The sequence below is a fragment of the Xyrauchen texanus genome, chromosome 24 (assembly GCF_025860055.1).
Source record: "Xyrauchen texanus isolate HMW12.3.18 chromosome 24, RBS_HiC_50CHRs, whole genome shotgun sequence".
Classification (NCBI taxonomy): domain Eukaryota; kingdom Metazoa; phylum Chordata; class Actinopteri; order Cypriniformes; family Catostomidae; genus Xyrauchen; species Xyrauchen texanus.
Window position 1 is genome coordinate 20,210,402 of NC_068299.1, and position 21,262 is coordinate 20,231,663.

The following is a 21,262-nucleotide window of genomic DNA, read 5'->3' on the forward strand; positions in this document are numbered from 1 at the left end:
CATTTAAAGAGCCATCAAGTTGTTTTAAACTCACTAGATTACACGATGATAAAAAAAAAAAAATGTCCCGCTATCCACGGTCTTCTGTTACGGATAGAATTGCAAGTATTGCAATCGATACGCAGTACAGATTAAAGAGTGGTATTTTCTTTAAGAGGCGGGTCAAATAATTATTGACAGATTACGGAGCCAATTGACTTCTCGAAAGGCCGATCGGCTTCCTTGTGATTGACACTTACTTTAACAAACCAGGGATAAGTATTTGCCCTCTCTTGGGCGGAACTGCTTTTGTGAAGGTAAGGTTTAATGAGACTCCATTGGGTTGTAATCAGTGTCATGTCGGATTCATGTAAACTACAACATTGTAACAAAATGGCGTCTGTTTAGTAACGCGACCGAGCAAAGCGGCGAAGTCACCTGACCCCTACACCGCATTAAAGCGTCCAGAAAAAAAGGTTTGCGATTTGTTTTAGTGCGGTCGTGACCGTGGGTTAATTGACGCGTTGACTTTGTCATCATAAATTGTAGATAGTCATCTGTCGGAAGTAGTCATAAAGCATAACCTAATTTAGCCTGCTTTAGCTTAGCGTGCTAGACTTGAGCTCCGGGGCTGTTTGGAAATCCAGTATCTCGGGTTAAATCATTGCTTGAGGACTCGAGCTGAAGTACGAATGCCAGTGGACGTTTTATGAAGTTTGTTTTTATTTTATTGAAACTGATGATTTGTGTGATGTGTTGCTACTCTACTAATGTGAAATGTCATTGCCAGGTCTTCGTTTGTGACCAAGGCTGGAAGAGTGTAGACAAGATTTCAAGCTGGATTAAATAAGTGTCATGTCCTAAACAAAGCTGTATTTGGTGTGTTTGTGCTTGGTCGTAAGAGCTGAAGAGCTAAGATGTTTGAGTCGAGTGACCGTTTGGTTGCCATCAGTTGTGTTTGTATAATCGAATAACACACACTGTATTGACTGCGATGCCACCCCAGTTAAACTTGAGTTATGTGGTGGCTCTTTTGCTGGTTAACCGAGTTGCTTTGTTTAATTATTTACTGTAGCTTTCCTTTGATATGTTTTGACCAGATCTAATGTCTTAGAGCAGAGGTGCCCAAACTTTTCCCAACTAGGGGCCAAAAATTAAACGTTGCACATGGGTCATGAGGTGCAATTTTTACCTTTACAAAGGAACATTTCATTAGCCTTGTAAAATAACATACTTCTATGTTAAATACTTGCATTTAAACAATTACATTTTAAAATGGCAGGTTTGAATAATTACAAAATTGCATGGACTCTGTGCATTGTAACTGAAGCAAAACTCTTTCTCATTCACATATTTCCAAATATTTTGGCTATTAAATTAAGAGCCTACAAAACTAATGCACCGACACAGAGGAATAGATGACAACATTTCTCCAGATTTGGAATGAGGAGCTTCTAAAAAAAAAACAAAAAAACTTAGCAACTCCATGCCGATTTAATAAAACAATGCAATAATAAACATATAACAGTGAACAGTAGTCAGATATATGATTCATACAGTGGTACATTTTCAGTGAAATTGTTTAATTAATAACGTTTTGGTTAACATCAAGGCTATTTAACACATCCAAATATTATTTTTGTTAATATTTTAACACAACAACGAACTGATGCAGAGCGTGAGAAGCTGAGTGCACATCTGTGCATGTTTATGACGTGAGCATCCAGCACTGACTCTGCAACATCTGCACAACAGACAGCACGAAACAAATAAGGTTCAGCGAAAATTCAAATGAAGATCACAGTGTATGTATTTTGAACTATATCAAATTACATGTGTTTTTTTTTTTTTTTTGGCCTAGAGCCCCCTAAAATATCCAGCCCTGGATGGAACTAGATATAGAGATGAGAAATGGTATCCGGTGTTTAAGTGTCTCTCTTAACCATGCAGCTGGTACATTACACAAAGCATTTTTGCTATTTCTACCTTTCTTGCAAATAAACCTAAATATTTATGACTAATGAAGGAGCACTAAGATATGAAAGGTGGCAAAATCTACTGATCGCTCCTACATCACACGCTTGCAATGTTAAAAGCTTTGTTGATTATAAACAAACTATATGGTTTTATTTCATCACTTGCTTGTTGAATTAACAGGTATAGAAAGTTTTATTTATCTGTAACATCTTATGTTCAGTAACTATATCACAAAGCACTTCCTCACTGCATGTGTTTGCTTCTGACACTGCTGACTGCTGCATGAGAGAGAGAGAGAGAGAGAGAGAGAGAGAGAGAAAGAATTGTTGAAATTACAGTTTGATACAAAAACAAGTTTGATTTGATTTGTTCATCTGTATCTATTGGTTTACTAATCGAATACAAGCGTGAATTTCCAGCATTATGAACATGGAAATTGCAGAAACGATAACCTAACCTAACCCTGCACACTGTATTAAATCAAAATATGAAAGTTGCCCTGGTTCCCCTCCTTAATTAATTCATTATATAAAAAATATTTACACTGCAATCTGCTAAATTAATGTTATGAAAAGTTGTGTCAGTGGCATTTTTTTCTCTCTCTTTTCCCCCCTCTTGTCATATACGTCAAGGCTGCGAAATCAAAGGTCATCATGGGCCAACTTTGGCCCGCTGGCCTTGGTTTGGGCATCTCTGTCTTAGAGGAATGGGCCAAGTGTTTCCCCTCTGTGTGTATGTATTTTTAGTTTATATTATATTATATATTATATTATAGCAGGCTACTGTTGATGAGAGGAGGAATTCTTGAGAAATTGTTCAATGCATGTCACCTGCTGGCTGTTTGCAGCACTGTTCTTGCCCTGCTTGGGCTGGTTGGGTTTTTACACTGATGCAAACCAGTCACAAGCCTAATAAAATGCATTGTATTATGATGCAGTCAGTGTGATTTATATGCTATATTAAGTAAGTACAGAGGTGCTTTAACGTTCAGCTAAATATAAAGCACTGCTAAACTTTGCATTTTAGTGTTTTAGAGTTAGAAAGTGTCCCAAAATAATGTGCGCTGCCTACCTAGACAGCATTTTTGAGCATCTTAGACATAGTATTTTTGCTGCTTAGGTAGGTTTTAAGACACACAGACAATCACTTTGAAATAACAATTATCCACATTGTTATTTCAAAGTGTGAATTAACATGTTCATCTTTAATCTCATGGTTGTTCAAATATTTCTGGTTTAAAATGGATTAGGTATGTTTTCCTTATATGGGATGTGTGCACCAGGTTACGTGTGTCCTATTTCACAGCGATGGATATATTGTAAAGCAACTGTCCTAGGGGAAGCTGGTTTATATTAACTTAATTTGTCTTTATTTAAGCTGTATTTTTGTGTTAAATGTTTTTGTGGCTAATTTATCATATTTGAGGTTAGTCGCTACCAAGATGTTCAGTTTGACATGAAGGAATCAGTATTTGTATTTCAACCTGTCTTAATGCTGCACATTGTGGTTGGAGAAGTATCATTAATTTAAATGAGTGGCAGTATTGGTTAACCTAACCTCCCAGATCATGTTATCATGCCCATGTAACTGCTTCTGGTGTGGCTCTGGACAGGGTGTTTTGTTGCAAAGTAACATGGATTTTCTGTTTTTCTTGTTTTCACGCCCACAGGTGTTACTCAAAGAATTTTTCAGCAAGTGTTCTGACTTTGGATTTACAACCACAAGGGATATTTATTTTCCCCAGACAAAGAGGAAAAGAAATGAAAAGCCAGTCTGGTCTTTGAGGAGTTACATCAATACCATGTCTTGTTCAGCATAATGTACTAATTGCTGGGTTTTGTTTTTGGATGCATATTGTTCACTCATAAATGAAAGGAATGTATTCATGGATCGCACCTTGATGAAACAACTTATTTCACCATGGTGAAATTGGCCAATCCCCTGTACACAGAGTGGATTCTTGAGGCTATTCAGAAGATCAAAAGGCAGAAGCAGCGGCCTTCAGAGGAGCGGATTTGCCATGCTGTCTCAACCTCACATGGACTAGACAAGGGCGTCGTACTCCAGCAGCTGGAGCTAGCTGTGAAGAATGGATCCATCCTTAAGGTTACCAGCAAAGGGTGCGCTTCGTACAAAGACCCGGAAAACCCAGGGAGGATTGTGCCTCTCAAGCTTGGAGGCCCTACCCCTGTCTCGGTTGGATCTGTGTTACCAGCAGGAGATCTGCGGCATGTTGATTGGAATAAAGTCCTTAGGAGGGCTATCGAGGGTCTGGCTGTCCCTGCTGGCTCCTCTTTAAGGAACATCGAGAGATTCCTTCGAAGCCAGGGTGACCTGGTTAATGTTGTGGTGAACCCCAGGTTCCAGCAGAGGCTGAGGCTAGCTGCTAAACGGGCGGTAAACAACGGCCGGCTGCTAAAGGATGGGCCACTCTACAGGATGAACAGTGGTGGATTGGGAGGAAAAGCTTGCTTCAGGAGCCTTGTGGCCTTTGCTGTGAACCTCCCACCTGTAACGCTACTCCCTCATGAGAAAGACCAGGTATGGCTTGAACGTTTTGTCTTGTATGTCTAGATAAGTCTCATGTGCATCTCCGAAAAGCTCATTCCTTGCATTGAATTGTCAGAGGTGGTTAAATAAAAGTGAATACCTGTGTTAGGGGCTGTTCACACAGAACATGTACTTGCACTAAAAAAGCTGGATGCAAATTCATGAATATAGCAAACATGTTTTTAACAGTTCAATTTTAATTGACAGCATCTAAAAACTTGGAACTCTTTTACGAGACACTGGGGAAAAAAAAAAACAGCGAAGTGCGACACATTGGTCAAAGACATCCATTTAGACCTTGTTTACATAGCATGGAGGGACACAAGAACATGTTCTGTGTGAAAAGCCCATTAGACTTCTTTTTTCTGCAAATGCTAGGGCACCCGTTTATTCTGTACTAAGTGTAGTTGTGCTGTTTTGAATCAAACATAGCCTGCGAGTGTGGACTGTGGTTTTTATACATCAGCAGTGTTTCAAAGGCTTGTGCACAGAACAAGAAAATGGACCTCAGTGTCCCAAACAGGAACTTTCCTTGAAATATTCATACACTGAACGTGTTATATCAGCAGCTTCAATGTCAATGAAAAATTGTGTCCATATGAATGCTAATGTAAGTTTATAGCACATTTGTGACAAGTAGGTAGATTGAGGTCAAAGACCAGTGCTTGTAGCTCTTTAAGAGATTAACTATAAAGAGGTGGGTTTGTTGTCCTAAATTGCTGAAATGGCTATGAAACCATAACCTAACCCATTGTTTACATTTACATTTATGCATTTGGCAGACGCTTTTATCCAAAGCGACTTACAGAGCCCTTATTACAGTGACAATCCCCCCGGAGCGACCTTCTGATTACCAGTTATGTGGTTTAGACCACTACACCACCACCACTCCATGGAGTGGGTAAATGGTTTCTTCACAAATGCCTCAAAATGCTTTGTCATCCATATGAGTGAACTTGGGGGTTTGTTTGTAACACTGTGTGATTTGAAACGTTCTGTTTAGAATGAAAAGACCATGTTTTTGTTCTGAAATCATCATTGGTTTTCTCCACAATAGTTCTCCAAATGAGTGTATGATAGGCCTAGATACTCTACAGTTGTTGGAATAGCTGTGTTGTACAGTTGCTTTGTTGCACTGGCTTTATGAGGAAAAATATATTTTGCACTGAAGTAACAGTGCTAGTATGTAAGTCTGAAGCTTTATCATGCTCTTCACCTGACTAAAATAATTCTTACAGATGGATTTCCATGTTTATTTGATCAATATGAATCTGAGTTTACAACCCATTTTACTTCCATTTTGTGATGCATTTCTGAGTCAAACAATAAAATATGTAGGGTGGGACAATGGATTTCATCCATCAACAACAAAGCGCAACAGTCTGGTTCCAGAAGTGAAAATATAATAGTATTTTATTTTTTTTTTACATTGAGGGATAGGTTATTTATGGGAACTTATAATTAGGGGTGGTTTATCATTGCACGATACATCATGGTTTAAAAATATGCCGATGCACATCGTGGAGATTAGAGGTCGACCGATAGTGGTTTTTACAACTAAGTTGGACAGTACCTGCTGATAACTGATTAATCAACCATTAGTTTTTAAAACTGATACTGAATGAAAAAATAACACCCGAAGTAAAATAGTGCTGAACTTTATACAAAAATAAACTACTGACTGAACCATGAAAATGTATTGTATTTTATTTTTAAATGAAATGTATAAATATTAATATATGAACTAATATTAAAAAGAGTTTTAAATTGACATTGTTTCCATAGTCCACAAGTGGACATTATAAATAAATCATTCGGCACCATTAATTTATTGCATAGAACATTCCTATCCTTTGTGTTAAAAAAAAGAGCATTTAATTTTCAACTAATGTGAATAAAATTAATTTAATGTGTCAAATTGAAAAAGAACTTTAAAAACATATTGAGACACCTGGAGCACTTTTTATTATGTTGTGTGTTGTTTTTTTTGTCGTACACCATTTGTGGTGTTTTTGTAAAGTAAATTGTCAAAATGTATGAACTCGCCCACTGAAAACCAAATCTACCTACAGGTATAAATAAAGTAACCTGAACCTGCTTTCGGTTCAACTGTATTTGTTGTGCTGTGTCTAGCCTATTTATAGTTTAAGAATGCGAGCAATCTGAAGTCATCGTATTACAGTGAGGATAAAAAAAGATTTGAATTGAAATCATATGCAATTCTGATTTGTTTATATTTTGCATTAATATATTAATTTGCTTTCTCACATCACTAGCTTTAAATATGCAACTTAGTTGGCAAACAAATGCATAAACATGACCAGCTGGATATGAACTAATGCAAATACATGGTAATGGATGGTAACAATCATGACATTTAAACATTTGGGTAGGGCTTGGGTGTGTTTTTGTCACGTTGTTCTAACCACTTGATTTATGTCAGCGTCCTCTCAGCCTGGTTGGTAAAGATACCGCTGTTCTCTACTAATGCAGCATCTAGTCAACAAATTAATTACTTTATAATGATATGACAGCGTGTACTGTATACTTTTTCGTTGTTGAGGTTTTATATCTGCATCTGAAGTGTTTCTCTCCATGCAGAGTGTAGTCTCACGTGTCAAAACATACACCACGAGGCATCAGCGAAGTTCTTATTTTGCCTCTAGAGGCCGCTCTCATACTATGACAACAGTGGACCCTTCCCAGCCGCTCCAGCACCGGACTCCAGCTCCAGATTTTTGCCTATAACCGATAGTTCCAGAAATCTGTTATTGTGCAAATTAATTGGCAAAACAGATATATCGGTCGACCACTAGTGGGGATGGGACTTTTTTTTTTTTCTTTTCTTTTTTACATATATATTTGTATTTTAGTGTCTGTTCTATCCAATAGGTGCCATGTCCAAAGACTACGTAAAGCAGGCATACAAATGGAAATAGCTTCATTTCACAAGGAGCTCTAAAATACAATTGCACACACTCAGCCACAGGTGTTTTACAATGAGTTCGGCTGGAGCTGCGAAAACAAACCGGTTTGTGTGGTGTAACGCACACCTGCATCTTGACGAAATGGGAGTTGAAGATTTCAAAACAAGTTTTCAAGTTAGAAGTCTGACAAAGTGTCATTCTGTTGCACATTCCCTTGCAGGGTTTCCGTTGTCCGGTAATTACCGGACATTGGCCGGTAAAAAAATTAAATGTCCGACAAAATTAAATCTCTCCAGTCAAATTGTCCGATTAAAATTGCCTAATAATCCCGTCCCCCTAACACAATCTGAATTTGAGAATAAGCCTAAAATGTATAAAGCAAAAATACACCGATCTCTTGCTATGTTATAAAGGAACAGGCTCTATCGTTTGAAAGTTATGAAACAACATCGCATGCTGCATTTCAAATAAAGCGCACGCCTAAAGCGGCTGTAATATAGACCTAAACAACGAGCGATTGAGTGAGGCGTTTCAAATATGGCCAGGCCCAGGCAGACTAGCTTTAAAAGCTTTTTCAGAGACCAGGCGATGGTGAATCAGGAACATCTCATTATAGATAGATCAGTGCTTCTAATCCGTGCATTAGGTGCAGTTTTTTTCTCTATCATCAAAACTGAATAGCCTATGTTCATCAGTGCATGGTTACAGTCTATATCAAGCAGGGACACGTTTGTGTGCATTTTATTTTGTGATTTCACGGAATTAATAGAGAGTCTCCATAACGGCGATAGATTGAAAGCAGCGTCCTAGTGAAGATTAGCGCAACTTCGCGCGTAGCGTCGTCCATGCAACTGATAGCAGCGGACACGAGAGCTTGATTTCAAAAACAACAAATTTTAGCGCTAGATCTCTTATTTAATAACGGACTAAATGAATGATCTGCTAGTTAACTGGAGATGTTTTATTTATTTGTATTAGGTACATCCGTGCCTCAATGTTTCAAAAAGTGAATGTGTGTGAAACCACAGTAAAAAACAATTGGCGTTGATTGACGCCAATCGGACGTTCATGTTTTTTTTTCGTCTATTTGAAAGTTAAGCTAATAATAATATGTTGCATTCTATACGGCCTGATTATGTCATTTTTTAAGTTACATAGACTGCCTCCAGTTTTCCTCAACTTGACTAATTAAGAGGCGATATATTTGACCGGCATATCATCAAAATGCCCGTAAAACGAAACCTCTGCCGGTCACTTTGACCGGCACCATTTTTTTCTAGCGGAAACTCTGTTCCCTTGTTGAAAGGTGGGAATTCAGATTCTCAAAGTTGAATGAAATGCTACATGAATCATCACAGCAAAAACAATATGGAGCATTGCGGCTTTCCCCACAGGAGCGAACACTTGGGGGGGAGACATGCACACCAGGCATGTGGCAGTGGACTCAACGTGCTGAAGCAGTGTATATACAGCAGGCAAGTGTTTCAATCAGCTAGACCAGTGGTTCTCAACCGGTGGGGCGCACCCCACTGTCCCGGGGGGGGGGGCGCGAGTAGGCTATGATGGAAGGGGAAAAAAACTGGAACAATTTTTTTTTGGGGCACATTTTTTTTATCACTAAACTACTGTCATAAAAAGTTATAGTTTTGTATACATAACTCCTGAATAAAAATTAAAATGTGTTTTGGACTGATTTAAAAAAAAAGTTTTGAACAAATTTGATTGGTTTGTCGATAGTGAGTGCAAATGCAGGTGATAAGCATAAGCGGTTTCATTAAGCGAGTCATTGAGTCGTTCATTCAAACTATTCGTTCAAACGGCCGATTCATCAAGAATGAGACAGATGTTTGTGAATGGGTCATTGAATCTTTGACTCAACCGATTCGTTCACAATACTGAATCATTCAAAACACGATTGAGTATTGCTGTGAGATGCGCTATGCTAAATAAATAACAATACATTGTTGTAACGGCAATATCTCCAAGTTTTGTTTTTCACTGTAAAAATGTCATGATTTGCCAATGCAAAGAGAGTGCCGCCACCTTTTCCCCCCACTTCAAGCACTGATTATAACCCAAACAAATCATCCTCCTGGCAGCTTTTTTTGTTGTTGTCAAAAGCGACAAATCCAGCGACTTTTACTGGTGGTTTTTGGAGACTTTTGTGGTGTTTGGAGACTTGAAAGCACGAATCACTCTGCAGTTAGGCCTACTGTGCTCAATGAACAGCGGGTGCTGCCGTGAGCCCCTCTCCCGTCCAAAAGCACTCACAGGCGGTCAGTCTCTCAGTAGCCTCGCGCAGCAGTCAGAGCAGAGAGGAGACACACACCCCTCCGCGTCCAGGCTGCAAATGACTCGCGCATGCGCATGGCCGCCGCCGTTCCCGCCCTGGCTTACAGAGCGGGGTATAAATGTAAATGTTCACTCACTCTCACACAAAAATAAATCACTGCGTTTAAATTGACTCACGACATAGCTTTCCATTCACTCTAGTATAGTCTCTTGCCAAGTTCGCTTGTGCCAGCTCTCGCTAGTCTTATCAATCTCGATTTACATAGGCCTTTACTACAAAACCCAACAGTCTTTTTAAAGACTAAACCCACAAACATTCTTTAAGATTAGATCAAATCTCAGCCCTAGCCAGTATTTTTTTTTTTTTAACTGCTAGGCAGTAGCTACACTTAGCTAAAACTACCCACACGACTAAGACACACACACACACACACACACACTGACGAGGACTACAATCGTTAAGTATTAAAATAAAATCTGAATTGTCTGCAAAATAATTATTTTGTTCATTTAATTAAAGATTGTGCCTAAGTCCCGACTGATTAGCCCCTGATACGTCTCTCAACATACACCACACACACAGTTACATATTGCCTAAACTTTATTGAAAACACATAAAAATGGAGAAATTTCTTGTGACGACCAACAAGCCAACCGACGCACCACCAGCTGCAAAAAAGCTTCGAAGTTACGATGAAGCATACCTGCAATTTGGGTTTACAGTCACGGCTGATCTGAGACCTCAGTGTGTGGTGCTGGCAAACGACAGTATGAAGCCCTGCAAATTAAAAAGGCACCTCAAAACAAAGCATGCGGGCATTAAAAATAAACCAGCTGAATATTTTAAAAGAAAGCTTGATTGCCTCCATCAGCAACAGGCAACAATTTCAGTGCACAGCACTGTGTCTAAACAGTGTTTGGAGGCATCGTATGTAGTGGCCAAAAGGATCGGTAAACTGGGTAAACTGCATACAATTGCCGAGACTCTTGTTTTGCCGGCAGCGCAAGACATGTGCAGAATAATGATAGGCGATAGTGCAGCAGCCAAACTCGGTGCAGTACCACTGTCCAATGACACCGTCGCTAGGAGAATTGTAGACATGTCCAATGATATCAGAGAGCAACTGATAAAGTTCGTAAAAAAGAGTCCTTACTACGGGCTGCAGCTGGACGAATCCACTGATATTGCTGGGCAGGCACAGCTCCTCACTATGTCAGGTATCTGCGGGACAAGGCGATTGAGGATGATGTCCTGTTTTGCCGGCCTCTTCAATCGCACACTACAGGAGAAGCCATTTTCAATGTCCTTGATATTTTTATCCGTGAAAATGGTTTGGCTTGGGACCGATGCGTTGGCCTATGCACGGATGGTGCGCAGGCAATGATGGGGCGTGAGCGTGGCCTAGCTGCTCGCGTTCAGCAAGTAGCTCCACTTGTGAAATGGACACATTGCATGGTCCATCACGAAGCACTAGCTGCTAAAAAAATGCCGGTTCTCTTTGACTCCGTGCTGAACCAATCTGTGAAAATAGTAAATCTCATCAAATCACGGCCGCTAAACTCTCGCTTGTTTGGGGTCCTCTGCCAGGAGATGGGGTCAGGGCACGAACAGCTGCTTCTGCACACTGAAGTTCGCTGGCTCTCCAGGGGGCAGGTGTTACAGCGGTTGTATGAGCTGCGAGACGAGGTGAAGTGGTTTTTGACAAATCAGATCTGGCGAAGCATCTGGATGACACTATGTGGCTCTGTCCTATTTGGTTGATATATTTGACCGCTTGAATGGCCTCAACCTGTCTTTGCAAGGCCGCGAATCTCATATTTTGCTCCTTGCAGACAAAGTGCACGCCTTCACACAAAAACTAGACCTCTGGCATGGCCGCATCAGTCGAGAGAACTGCGACGTGTTCCCCAGCCTTGCAGACTTTATCAATGAAGAAAGGCACGTCACACGATTTCTCCTCCCTATTTCAATCAGCGTCTGAGCACCTGTCAGCAATGAGAAAACAATTTGCGACGTACTTTAAAGAGGATTATCGCTCTTTTGCGTGGGTTCGAGATCCGTTTGTGTGCACAGCAAACGAGCTATCAATTGATATGCAGGAACAGCTTATTGAGCTGAATAGTGACAGTAGACTGAAGGAACTCTTTAGCTCCTGCCCTCTTTCGTCATTCTGGGCAGCATTGATGCAGGAATACCCTGAACTCTGTGGCGTCGCCTTGAAGATTCTCCTTCCTTTCAGCGTCGACATATTTGTGTGAGGCAGGATTCTCAAAAATGACTGCACTCAAAGCGAAATACACTAATCGTGCACAAATCGAGGATGATTTGAGGCTATGTTTATCAAACATTGAGCCAAGAATTGAGGCTCTTTGCAAGGCAAAGCAGGCTCAGGTCTCACATTAACATCACCTACCAGCAAGCTTCTGTAAAAAATGCAGATGATGCCTACTATTAGGCCTAGTAATAATAACAATAATAAAGCATAAATTAATATCAGATGTCTGGTGCCAATTCCCAATTATAGCAATAGCCTAGTAATGATAATAGGCCTACTGATGATGATGATGATGATGATGATAATAATAAAAATAATAATAACAACAATAAAGCTAATAATAACAACAATAAAGCATGTAACCTCATATAATTATATAGCAATAGCCTAGTAATGATGATAGGCCTACTGATGATGATGATGATGATGATGATAATAATAATAAAAATAATAATAATAATAACAACAATAAAGCTAATAATAACAACAATAAAGCATGTAACCTCATATAATTATATAGCAATAGCCTAGTAATGATGATAGGCCTACTGATGATGATGATGAGGATAATAATAATAATAAAAATAATAATAATAATAACAACAATAAAGCTAATAATAACAACAATAAAGCATGTAACCTCATATAATTATATAGCAATAGCCTAGTAATGATGATAGGCCTACTACTACTCATAATAATAATAATAGTAATGCCTGCAAGCTCACATTAGAACTCTGGTGCTACTGCCTATTATTATTATTATTATTATTATTATTATTATAATAATAATAATAACAATAAAGCATGGGTCGGGGCAGGGGGGAACTGGTGCCCCAACTGCAATGAACCAGCTTTGGGGGGGCCCAGCTTGCAAAAGGTTGAGAACCCCTGAGCTAGACAGAGTGCAGCTAAATGGAACAGAATGCTGCGTCTTCAAAACTGAACTTCAACTTAACAAGAATTTTAAATACCCAATGTTTATGGTGTTTACTTTCTAAACAGATTAAGGTGATGTAGATCACAGAGTATTATAATACAAAAATGCCAAATAAGAAAATACAGAAGCCGTGTCGTTGTGAAATAAAGCGGAGCCGTACCTGGTGTTCCGCACGAGCAAAACTGCCAGAGCATCTAAAGGAAACACTGTGCCATTAGCATTTAATGCATCCTTTATTCAATTTCAAATAATAAGGAAGTGGGCTGTATAAATAAGCACAAACTACGAAACTGGCTTTTTTCTGTGCGTTCAGAGCTGCCCGCTTATGAGTCGCGTGAAAAACAGCGCAAGAGAGTTTCAAACTTCTCCCAGCTGATACACTGTCTCGCGCAGAGACGCTCATCACTGGCGCACGCTTGCTGAATTAGGTTTTAGATTTACTTTATCGTGATTGCTCGCGACATAGTGAAATGTAATATGAGTGTCCCGGTGTGTATCTTAGGAAGAAAATCGGCGATACACCGCTCTATAAAGAAGAAATAGTTTGTTTTTTGTGAGTTAAAGATGGATCGAAATCAAGTGAACAAAAAGGTGAGAGGGTGTAGTCTTACCCCATTATACAATGCAATATATATTTTTTTGGTATGTTTTCCAATATAAATATCTAAAACTCCTTATGTACATTTACTTAAGCAGCTATACTGCAGAAGAAAACAGTTATCAGAGAATTTTGAATATATTTAATACATATATTCACATTGCGACGCAATATATAATTAATATTATAAAATATCTAAAAATCCTTAGAAGCATTTACCTGAGAAGCAACATATAAGATATTTAGACTTGCGGAGTGCATCTTTTGGCTATCATATTATTCTTTAGCGTGCTTCGTTTTAAGGAGTTAAACCGATTGTTTGTATTACCAAAAGTTATTGTTGTGTATCAGTTTTCAGATGAAATGTTTTTAATCTGGGTCCGCTTTTGTGAACCAGACGTCGCTCCTGTTTTAATAACATGCTTCCCTTCATTTTCTTAACTTTTCTTTTGATCACATCAGCAAAAATTAATCAAATGATGGAGACATACAGATGTGCGGTATAGTCAAGCGTGCCTTGGCATGTTAAAGAGATGATCCAGGTGTCTGGATCACAGTGACACTGTCCCTGCTGAGTGTGTCAGTCAGATCACAGTGGACTTCTGCATCCTCCGCTGTAGAGCACTGAGAACCGGCCCTCAAAATCAGAATCGCAAAGAATCAGCAACGAGTTTGTGGCGTTGCCTGATCGGCATAATTCCTTTAGTGAATCTGCCTTTAAACCAGTGCATGCGAATAACCGTCAAATTCATTCCCTGCTCAAGCCTGTTTCAGTTTCATGTGAAGCGTGCCCGCTGATAGATACGGCCACACTTTGCATCTATATACAGTGGGAACGGAAAGTATTCAGACCCCCTTAAATTTTTCACTCTTTGTTATATTGCAGCCATTTGCTAAAATCATTAAAGTTCATTTTTTTTTTTTCCTCATTGTACACACAGCACCCCATATTGCCAGAAAAACACAGAATTGTTGACATTTTTGCACATTTATTAAAAAAGAAAAACTGAAATATCACATGGTCCTAAGTATTCAGACCCTTTGTTCAGTATTTAGTAGAAGCACCCTTTTGATCTAATACAGCCATGAGTCTTTTTGGGAAAGATGCAACAAGTTTTTCACATTTGTATTTGGGTATCCTCTGCCATTCCTCCTTGCAGATCCTCTCCAGTTCTGTCAGGTTGGATGGTAAACGTTGGTGGACAGCCGTTTTCAGGTCTCTCCAGAGATGCTCAATTGGGTTTAAGTCAGGGCTCTGGCTGGGCCATTCAAGAACAGTCACGGAGTTGTTGTGAAGCCACTCCTTCGTTATTTTAGAGGTGTGCTTAGGGTCATTGTCTTGTTGGAAGGTGAACCTTCGGCTCAGTCTGAGGTCCAGAGCACTCTGGAGAAGGTTTTAGGTCCAGGATATCCCTGTACTTGGCGCATTCATCTTTCCCTCGATTGCAACCAGTCGTCCTGTCCCTGCAGCTGAAAAACACCCCCACAGCATGATGCTGCCACCACCATGCTTCACTGTTGAGACTGTATTGGACAGGTGATGAGCAGTGCCTGGTTTTCTCCACACATACCGCTTAGAATTAAGGTCAAAAATTTCTATCTTGGTCTCATCAGACCAGAGAATCTTATTTATCACCATCTTGGAGTCCTTCAGGTGTTTTTTAGCAAACTCCATGCGGGCTTTCATGTGTCTTGCACTGAGGAGAGGCTTCCGCCGGGCCACTCTGCCATAAAGCCCCAGTGATGCAGTGATGGTTGACTTACTACAACTTTCTCCCATCTCCCGACTGCATCTCTGGAGCTCAGCCACAGTGATCTTTGGGTTCTTCTTTACCTCTCTCACCAAGGCGCTTCTCCCCCGATAGCTCAGTTTGGCCGGACCGCCAGCTCTAGGAAGGGTTCTGAGTCGATCCCAAGCGTCTTCCATTTAAGGATTATGGAGGCCACTGTGCTCTTATGAACCTTAAGGGCAGCAGAAATTTTTTTGTAACCTTGGCCAGATCTGTGCCTTGCCACAATTCTGTCTCTGAGCTCTTCAGGCAGTTCCTTTGACCTCATGATTCTCATTTGCTCTGACATGCACTGTGAGCTGTAAAGTCTTATATAGACTGGTGTGTGGCTTTCCTAATGAAGTCCAATCAGTATAATCAAACACAGCTGGACTCAATTGAAGGTGTAGAACCATCTCAAGGATGATCAGAAGAAATGGACAGCACCTGAGTTAAATATATGAGTGTCACAGCAAAGGGTCTGAATACTTAGGACCATGTGATATTTCAGTTTTTCTTTTTTAATAAATGTGCAAAAATGTCAACAATTCTGTGTTTTTCTGTCAATATGGGGTGCTGTGTGTACAATAATGAGGAAAAGAAAAATGAACTTAAATGATTTTAGCAAATGGCTGCAATATAACAGAGTGAAAAATGTAAGGGGGTCTGAATACTTTCCGTACCCACTGTATATCTCCTAGCCCTGATAGAGCTTATATTTCATAATATAGTTTCATATATAAGGTATAATTTTATGTTTTCATTAATTTCTATATTTAAAATAGTATATTTAAGACATTAATCTCAAATTATTTATGCAGTTGTAACTTCTTTGTAAATGCATTTATGACTGCTCTGAGCAGCACTAAACAGTTAGATGTGTATATGCATCTAAATGCCAGTTTAATGCAGCTTCTGTTCCACCCTTGCAGTGTAAAGATTGCTTTAGATCTGTCTAATTTAAAACAAAAATGTAAGCTTGCAGACCCCTAGGCTAAGTTTTGCTTATGTTTTGTGTTGTCATGGAAAATATTTGTCATCTGAGCTGTGGACACTTCAGTTGAGACTTTAAGGAAGACTTTGACTTCTACAATGGTAGCAAATATTCTTTATTTTCTTATTATTTGAGTTAAAAGAACTTCATTTTTTCATTGGAATCAATTTTGAAGCATAGTTTATGCATCAAACATAGTGTTGTTCTATTAAGCAAATATATTTTCACAGAAGGAAAACTGTTGAGCGTCCACTGTTGGCCTTTTTTTTTTTTTTTTTTTTTTCAGTGTTTTAATTTTCCCGCAATGTGAATTTTTCACGTTAGACAGAGTAGCATTTTATGCTACTTTCTCGGGCATCATTAGTTAGTCAGACTAATTGTTAGACGCTGTCTTAAGTTAATGTATAGTACAGCTGTAGGGTGAAGAGCAAAACTTAAATACCAGTTGCGACTCATCTCTTCATCTGGCCTATACAGGTAATTTTTTTTTTTCTGCCATGTGAATCAGTCAGTTTTAATAAATATGTAATATTCATAAACAATGTTTTTATATAAACACTATAATATTGTTATAAATGTACATAATATGAAAATATATTATCTATCTTTAATATACATATTATTTAATAAAGATTCTTTGATTTCATCTGAAAACATTTCCAAGACATTTTTTTCAGCATTAAACAGTCATTTTCTGTGTCAAGAATTTCACTACATGTCACACTGTGTATGGTTATTTATGTGACAAATAAAACTTGAAACTTTTGAATGTAACTGGTGAGTATTGACTAGAACACCTAATGGGACAGTTCACCCAAAAACTAAAAATCTTTAATTACCAACTCACCTTTGTGATGTTGCAAGCCTGTATGATTTTCATGCGTCCGTAAAGAAAATGTTAGGGAGAATGTTCGTTTCAGTCACCATTCACTTTCATAGTATGAAAAAAAAAAGATACAGTGACTAATATTCTGCCTAATATCGCCTTTTGAGTTACATGGATGAAAGAAAATCATACAGGTTTGAATGTGAGTAATGACAGAGATTTTATTTGTGGGTGAACTGCCCTTTAACTACCTGTTTGAAGTAATTCCCTTCTATTAAGTCATTCGTTATGCTTTGAATTTCTAGTTAATTTCTTAAGATGTTTACATCTTGTCCATTTGATTTTTGTCACATTTTCAAATACCTTTTTACTTCAAATTATATAAAGATATTATTTACCTCAGGGCTTGTGTTCATGGCTTAATATTTTATAAAATTCCTATGAAAATAATACATCCGGAACCAAGATTGCTGAAAAAGTGGGCAGGCACTGTTGCTCTATTGATTGAACTTCGATTGTTTTAGGCCCCATTTAAGCCTTGCGTTAACATGCGTTTCATATCTGGATAGCATAGATATTTTTCGCTGGTTTGCATTTCCACCTTGCAGTCAAATATGTCTCTACTGTGATCGGGTAAAGATCAAAATTACCTGTGCATTAGAGGCTGTGGTAACTGAATATTTTGTCTTTTATCAAATTTTTTAATCTTTGATCTATAGCTTAATTCAAATGCTTTCCATCACTTTGACAGACAGGGTTTTTCCTTACTGCAAATTTTTTGCCGGCTGCCAAAGCTACATTTTGGGTCACCAGTAGGGCTGGGCGATATGGAGCAAAAAATATATCTCGATATATTTTGCTATATCTCGATATACGATATATCTCGATATCTTTACAGGAAAAATACATTAACTCTGTTGTCGCCATCAACAAATAGCCAAAAAACAAGTTTGCTATAAGCTTTGGTTGGCACCAACTTTCGGCATTCACGGCAGTAGACATCTGTCTGCTGTTCATCCGACGCCTTAAAACTGAAGTATCTCCATATAATGGAGCCAGTTGTCCTTTTTTTTAGACGAGTTCTGCCTCCGGGCTGGTTCGTGGCGACGCCATGTTGAATGAGACAACACGCGAAGGGAGGGGAGCAAAAGCAAGGAGACGAGGCGAGCGGAGGCGGAGCGAGCACAGCACAGAGAAAGCAAGCGAGCAAAGTGGCTGAAATCAGAATTGAATATAAACAATATATCGATATATACTGATATGTCAAAATTCATATTGTGTTTAAAAAATATCTCGATATATTTTAAATATCGAGATATCGCCCACCCCTAGTCACCAGTGCCAATTTAAGGATAATCTCTAAATGACTCTCTGAATTAAAGGGAAAAATACTTTTAAATTTTAATTCAGTAAAGAAATTCTCTGCAAAAAATGTTATCAAGTGTTTTTGTCTTGTTTTCCATTTTAAAATTGTGTAACAATCCTTAAAACAAGATACATTTACTTGAGAAGCAACATATAATATTTAGATTTGCTTTAAGAGGATGCCTCAAATATAAATGTTTTTTCACTTGGTTATACTTCTGCGAGTGCAGTAAAGACAAAATATACTTATATTCATGATCTATTCACTAAAAGCAAGTATAAATATCTTATATGCTGCTTCTCAGGTAAATGCATCTTTTTTAAATGATTTTTAGATATTTTAAAATATTTGTATTTTTAATATTATATTCAACATTCTCAGGTCAATTTTTTTTGTAAGTATAGCTGCTAAGAAAATGTATGGTGTTTAAAAAGGAGTTTTAGATATTTATATTTGGAAATCAAGCCAAAACAAAAATAAATCAAACGTATTTTGTTGCAGTGTGTAATGGGGCAAAGACTACCTCTCTCTCATCTTTTAGTTCATTTCAATCCATCTTTAACTCACAAAAAAATATAATATTAATAAAGCTGCATATTGCCAATTTATAATGACGCATATATAATGCTTCATTAAGTCACGAGCATCACATTAGAATCTTGCTGAACGACAGAGAAACTAAAGTTTTGGAGTTTGTAGTTTTTTACATGACCTTCTGCCTTATTATTTGAACTTTAATAAAGCTATAATGCATTAAATATAACTGCATTTAAGGTGTAGCGCTGGGGTGTTTCCCTTAAAGAGCTCCGGCTCTGCTTATTCCACACAGAGAGTGTTTCTGTATTTTAACTTATTTGTATTTTTGCATTATAATTCCCCCATAATTTGCGATCTACATCACATGATGCTGTGAAGGTTTAGAGTGCATCTTGACTGTGAGCTGTTTTCTTCCTATCCTCAATCAGGCTCGAACTGCATTGCTTCTAGAGTTTACTGTGATCTCATTTTACATTTAAAAGAGATCAAATTACTGTTCAACAATTAAAATTTTTGTCGACCATTATTTATTGTAGACTTTATCGATAACTCCAACTAATAATTTCAGCCCAAATAGGCTATAGTCTGCTTGTGCAGTGCGCTTCAGTAAATGAGTGCTGCTCTTAGTCACAAACACACACCTAAAAAAATTTCAGTTACATCATGTCTGAAAGATTACATTCGTGATTGTTTAGAATTGCCAACAACTCACCCTCCATAGACCATTCTGTCATGCTTCAAGGGCTGAGAAAGCACTCATTCATTAGAGGAGCAGTGTATGTGTGATTGCCTGCATGCTGCAAAAAAGATCGGCCCTAAATCTAGGCACGATCGGCAATCATGGATTTAAGATGAAAATTCGCTGATTTTGATCGGCGGCCGATCGATCGGGACATGTCTAAAATATATATCTCTCACACATATATATACATGCACTGGGGGCCAAAAGTTTGGAATAATGTACAGATTTTTCTCTTATGGAAAGAAATTGGAACTTTTATTCACCAAAGTGGCATCCAACCCATCACAATGTATAGTCAGGACATTAATAACGTGAAGAATTACAATTTGAAAAAACTTCTTAAACTACTTCAAAGAGTTCTCATTAGAAAATCCTCGACATGCAGCAATGACAGCTTTGCAGATCCTTGACATTCTAGGTGTCAGTTTGTCCAGATACTCAGGGGACATTTCACCCCACGTTTCCTGTAGCTCTTGCCATAGATATGGCTGTGTTGTCAGTCAATTATCACACAGGGCATGTTAAGTGACTCCAGCCAGGTTGGCCCAGTTGCTAGGGAGGGTAGAGTCACATGGGGTAACCTCCTCGTGGTCGCTATAATGTGGTTCCTAAACAAATAGCTTTCAGCTGTGTTTGATATAATGGCAAGTGATTATTTTTTTTTTTTTTTACTAATTTAGCATGATTACGCAAGGATAAGATGTTGGAGTGATTGCTGCTGGAAATGGGGCCTGTCTAGATTTGATTAAAAAAAAAAGTAGTTTTTTATTTTTTATTTTATTTTCTTACATCAGTAATGTCCTGACTATACTTTATGATCCATTGGATGCCACTTTGGTGAATTAAAGTACCGATTTCCTTCCGTAACCGCACAAGCTGTACATTATTAATTGCCCCCACAGGGATTAATAAAGTTCTAATAATGTAATAATTATTACAAACTTTTGGCTTACAGTGTATATGTATGAGTGTGTGTATATAATATATTTATTGTTATTTATTTTTTTTTATCTTATCAATTTGCTCCATCAAAAGCAGAATGCCACTATTGTGTTTCCATAACTTTCCAAATGTAAAAAATGTTGAGAGCGATGGATTACGACAGTCAGAAGAGATGGCAAATTCATTGTCACACTCTCAGCAGCAGCGCAAGAAACCTCATCACATCTGTGGTAATTCCAGGGTAATATAATTGTATAAATGTAAATGTTTGCAAATTTTCACTGCTAAATACATAAACACGTCGTCATAGTCAGTGAAAAGGGTCCATGGGTTGTACAGTTGTTTAAGCTACCTTTTGGCGACTAGATGCATGCATGTCCGGTTAAACTTTATGCAAATGAGTGACATTCAGCAGTGACAAACAGTTGGAGTGAAGATAGTGTCATGGGAAACATAGTTGATATTGATAGACAGCAGCATTAACAGAGTCTGTTATAAATACATAGGATCTTGTGATTCACCCTTATTTGGTATCCTGTGTTCCAGT

General features: G+C 38.3%; 1 protein-coding gene across 1 annotated transcript in view; it reads left to right on the forward strand.

Moving 5' to 3' along the window:
- Window positions 1-366: 366 nt before the first annotated feature.
- Window positions 367-21,262, forward strand: part of LOC127618264 (histone acetyltransferase KAT6B-like) — a gene marked incomplete at its 3' end in the record, with an annotated part of 40,905 nt that continues 20,009 nt past the window's right edge. Inside the window, exons 1-2 of the mRNA XM_052090630.1 lie at window positions 367-665; window positions 3,626-4,497. Coding sequence (XP_051946590.1) covers window positions 3,877-4,497 — 621 coding nt within the window. The remainder of the gene's footprint in view (window positions 666-3,625; window positions 4,498-21,262) is intronic.